At 40.2% G+C, this 4179-nt stretch overlaps 1 protein-coding gene across 1 annotated transcript; it reads left to right on the top strand.

Moving 5' to 3' along the window:
• The first annotated feature begins 278 nt into the window (after positions 1–278).
• On the top strand, positions 279–1641 carry LOC125240443. The gene is made up of 2 exons (XM_048148337.1): positions 279–482; positions 578–1641. Exon 2 carries the CDS (start codon positions 814–816, stop codon positions 1639–1641), a length of 828 nt encoding a protein of 275 aa, XP_048004294.1. The 5' UTR covers positions 279–482; positions 578–813.
• Positions 1642–4179: the final 2538 nt, after the last annotated feature.

Raw genomic sequence — 4179 nt, 5'->3', positions numbered from 1 at the left:
GAAGTACCGTCGACGACGATGATGATTACAGTATTTTAGAGATAGAAGATAATTAGAAATTTTACTTAGAGGAATAAACGTGCCGTACATAAACAATAGTTATTTGTTTTACAAGGGGGCAAAGTAGTTGTTTAACCGCACGTGCCAATATTGATACCTGAGCAAGCGAAAGATTCCAATATTGAACCGCGAGTGTAGCGAGAGGTTCAAAAAGTGGAATCTTGAGCGTTGCAAGGGTATCAAGGTACGAAGGTTAAACATAAATGAGTGACGTCACGGACGGTATCGCAAACTGTTACGCTCGCGCTACTTAATTACGATACAAACAAATACCTTACCAGTTACCTGCACCCGTAGCTGCAGAAGTGTGCATCGGTGTGCTGTACGGTGGTGTGAGTGTGCGCAGCCCGCCGTGTGCTTGTGATAGTGCGTTTTAATAGCATATTTATTTGTGCCTATCACTGTGTGACATTCTGCGTGTGGTGGGTAGAAGTAGATAAATAATAGAACAGCTGATAGTGAAGTCTTAAGTGGGTTTTTTTCTTCTTTCAATAAACAAAATTACAAACTATATAAGGCTATATAATAAGTAAACATTATAAACCTAATTACAATAAAAGCATTATATTTCAATACGAACCGACATTGATAACAGCGCCATCTATCGGCAGCCGTAGGAACTTCTTTGCTGACAACAAACTAAACCGAGCGAGCACAATGGTTAACTGCGCAGCGGCTTGCGGCAAACCCATTGCGACGACAGGCAATGCTAAATGCGGCTGCGGCCTTACTTACCATAAAGCATGAGTGGGCATGGGCATAAATGCTCGGGTACCTGCCACCTGGGCATGTCCGGCGTGTAAGGCGGCGAAGCGTGACAACTCGGATAACACGCCGATAAAGCCCAGCATCGCCACAGATGATGGTGATGTGCAGCAGTTCGATGTCGCTGAGGAGCTGCGATTGCTTCGCGCGGATTTTGGCTCCGTGCACGATCAGGTTGCGGGCCTGCGCCGCGAGGTGGAGGAGCTCAACCGGCTTTTCAGTAGTCGTCTGGGCGTCATCGAGGAGAGGGTCAAGCGATTGGAGGAGCGGGCGGAGGCGCAGCCAGCAGTCACCGTCGATAGCGAGTTAGCAGCGACGGTCGCCAGTCTAAAACAGGAACTCTGCGACCGAGAGCGGGACCTTCTCCTTGGTGACGTCGAAATTACGGGCATCCCGGAGCAACCCAACGAGTTCACATCTCATCTGGTCTGCCTGGTGGCGACGAAGCTTGGTGTGGGTCTCGATGAGCGGGACATAGTATTCGCTGAACGCATGGGAGCGCGCCGTCATCAGGCAAACTCAGTTGACGCTCCGAGCCCGCTAGGTGGCGCGGCGGAGGGCGGCGCTGCTGCTAACGTGCGCCCGCGCCCGCTCGTCGTGCGGCTGGCCAGGCGCGGGCCGCGCGCCGATATGCTGCGTGCTGCCCGCGTGCGTCGAGGGGCTGACACATCGGACTTCGGCCTGCCGGGTGCCCCGAGCAGGTTCTATGTAAACGAGCGTTTAACCAGGCAAAATAGAACGCTCTTTTATCTTGAATTCATGCTTCAACATCAACTGAATGAGGAATGCCTCAAACTCGAGACGAGCTGCATTTAAAACGCTGCTACTTACCATCGCTTTTTATCCCTTCCGCAAACGCCCTCTTATACTTATTGTAGTTATTCACGTAGATTTGACTGTTGTTTGTATGTAATATTCTTCGTTTTAAGGTTCAGAAAACGTGAACTGCGGCCATGTCTTGTTATTAATTACTGCTCCATCAGCTAAAAGCGTCAAATGTAATTCCCGCTATATTGTATAGATGGCGCTAATCGCTGACGTCAGATTTGGTTGCGTTCACGACTAAAAATTTTGTCAACGTTCCGTTTTTCCGATTTTATTATAGATTTTAATGTTTTAAAAATGTTTATTTATTTATATTGTTGCATTTTGTTAACGTATTCTAAATTTTATTTTCCTTTGTAATGTGTATACTTTCCGTGGTATCATTCGTTATGGCCCTGACGGAAGATCAGCGTTGGCCACCCAGGCTAACACCATGCTGAGTCGGGACCATATTCATGGCAACTATGTGTACTTACTTACCATTTGTGATGTTATGTGTGTAAATAATTCTCTGTTGTTGATCTGTATTTGTGTGTGTCTTTTATGTATTATTTTGCCATGATATTCATCATATTTCTATTCTATTCTAAATACTTTGCCACCGAGTGAAACACAAAATTTTTCACCACACCAACAGTTAAAATTTGTATGAAATTACTTTGCCCCCTAGTGGATAAAATGCAATTTTGCTATCTGTTTTCAAATAGCAAAGAAAGCCTTTACCAATTGGTGTGGTGAAAATATGTTTATTTCTTTATTGTCCATCTTTTCCTCTCCATATTTCATGAACTATTGATTCCTGATAAAAGTGCAAGTACCCTTTTTGTAGAGAATTTTATGAAGATTATTTGTGTCTTAGAACATTTTTTGCTATGTGAAGTAAAAAAACCGGCCAAGTGCGAGTCGGACTCGCCCACCGAGGGTTCCGTACAAACTTTCTTTCAAACTACCTAGTAAAAATAATCTCATATTTTCATATAACTCTAATGACTTGACTAGATAACAAAAGTATAGGCACTAATGAGTATTATTGTGTATAGCGCCATCTCCCGGTCAATTTGCTAACTAATTTGCGCGACCTGGTTTTTCAGGGATAATTCTTTATAATGTTAACCGATTTAAACAGTTTTTACTTTATTGGACAGAACAGAAGATGGTTTACGTAACATCTCGTATTAATTTGACGATGTGCATCCGCAAGGGTGGATAAATTGAAAGTAAAAATCTGAAAAGTTTTTTGTGAATAAAAAAAAAGTATTCAAAATACAAACACGATTATATTTTTTCTGTAATATTTAGCATAAAACCAATGTTTACTAAAATTTTCATAATTTTTCGTTGGTAAACTTCGGAGATAAGGGGGGGGGGAACGGAATTTTTTTTTACATTTTCCTTCAAAATTATTTTTTTTTCCACAACAAAAAAATATAAAAAATAGCTTATTTACGTTCAATTTGAGCTCTTTCCAACGATACCCCACTTGACCTAGTAACTTGAAATTTACAGTTTGCCCCCCTTTCATTTTGGCCATTTTCTACAATTAAAATTAATATATTTAAAAATAATATACTTTCTATTTGTAGAGGTTTACAATGTTCACAACTATTCCAAATTTCAAGTTGATAGCATTAGTAGTTCTCGAGATATTTAGGAATGTGACAGACGGACAGACAGACGGACAGAGTAGCACCATAAGGGTTCCTGTTGTACCTTTTTGGTACGGAACCCTAAAAAGGGTCCGTTACACCCCCCTCCACCCGTTACCCACCCCCCAATACTTTGAGTATGTGGATTAAAACACCATTCCCTACAACTATGCCAAAATTCGCTTATACACGAGTTATTTCCCCTGATAGGCAGTTAAAAGTATTCGTTAGGCGTGCATTTCGAAAATTACATTGTTGATTGACGTGTCTGTGTGTCATGCAGAATTTATTACGAAAAATTTAAAACATGCTTTATTTCTGCCAACCAAAGTTAACAAACTAATCTACAAAATATTAAATATATTCCTTTTTTAATATTTTTTACATGACATAAGGTATTCTTTAAAGCAATCTAAGTACTAGGCATTCCGAAGAATAACAAAGCCACTTTATATCTTTTGTGTATTTATTTATTTATTTAAACTTTATTGCACAAATTATCAATAAAAAGTACAAATGGCGGACTTAACGCCTTAAGGCATTCTCTACCAGTCAACCATTGGGCAAAACAGAGATAGTTAGTTTGGTGCACAAGATTATAACGATTAAATACAAGTCGATACTTACTATTATAAAATAAACATTTACAATAAGTAAATAAGTAAACCTACACATACAGCGCGTAAACGTAATAAGGGCGATAAATGAAACCAGGCGTATAATTCAATATTGTTATCATTAATTAAGAGGTGTTTTTGATTTACTCTTAATTTTCACCCTATAATGAATTTTTGAAAAAAATCTCAGCAGCAATGTACTGTAAACGTGGTTGCGATGACAATCAATGACAACTGTCAACGAGAGTTTAACGGGAGTGTGTTTG

This window comes from Leguminivora glycinivorella, chromosome Z, assembly GCF_023078275.1.
Source record: "Leguminivora glycinivorella isolate SPB_JAAS2020 chromosome Z, LegGlyc_1.1, whole genome shotgun sequence".
Classification (NCBI taxonomy): domain Eukaryota; kingdom Metazoa; phylum Arthropoda; class Insecta; order Lepidoptera; family Tortricidae; genus Leguminivora; species Leguminivora glycinivorella.
Note: the sequence above shows the minus strand (reverse complement) of the source record. Positions and strands in the feature narration are given on the sequence as shown.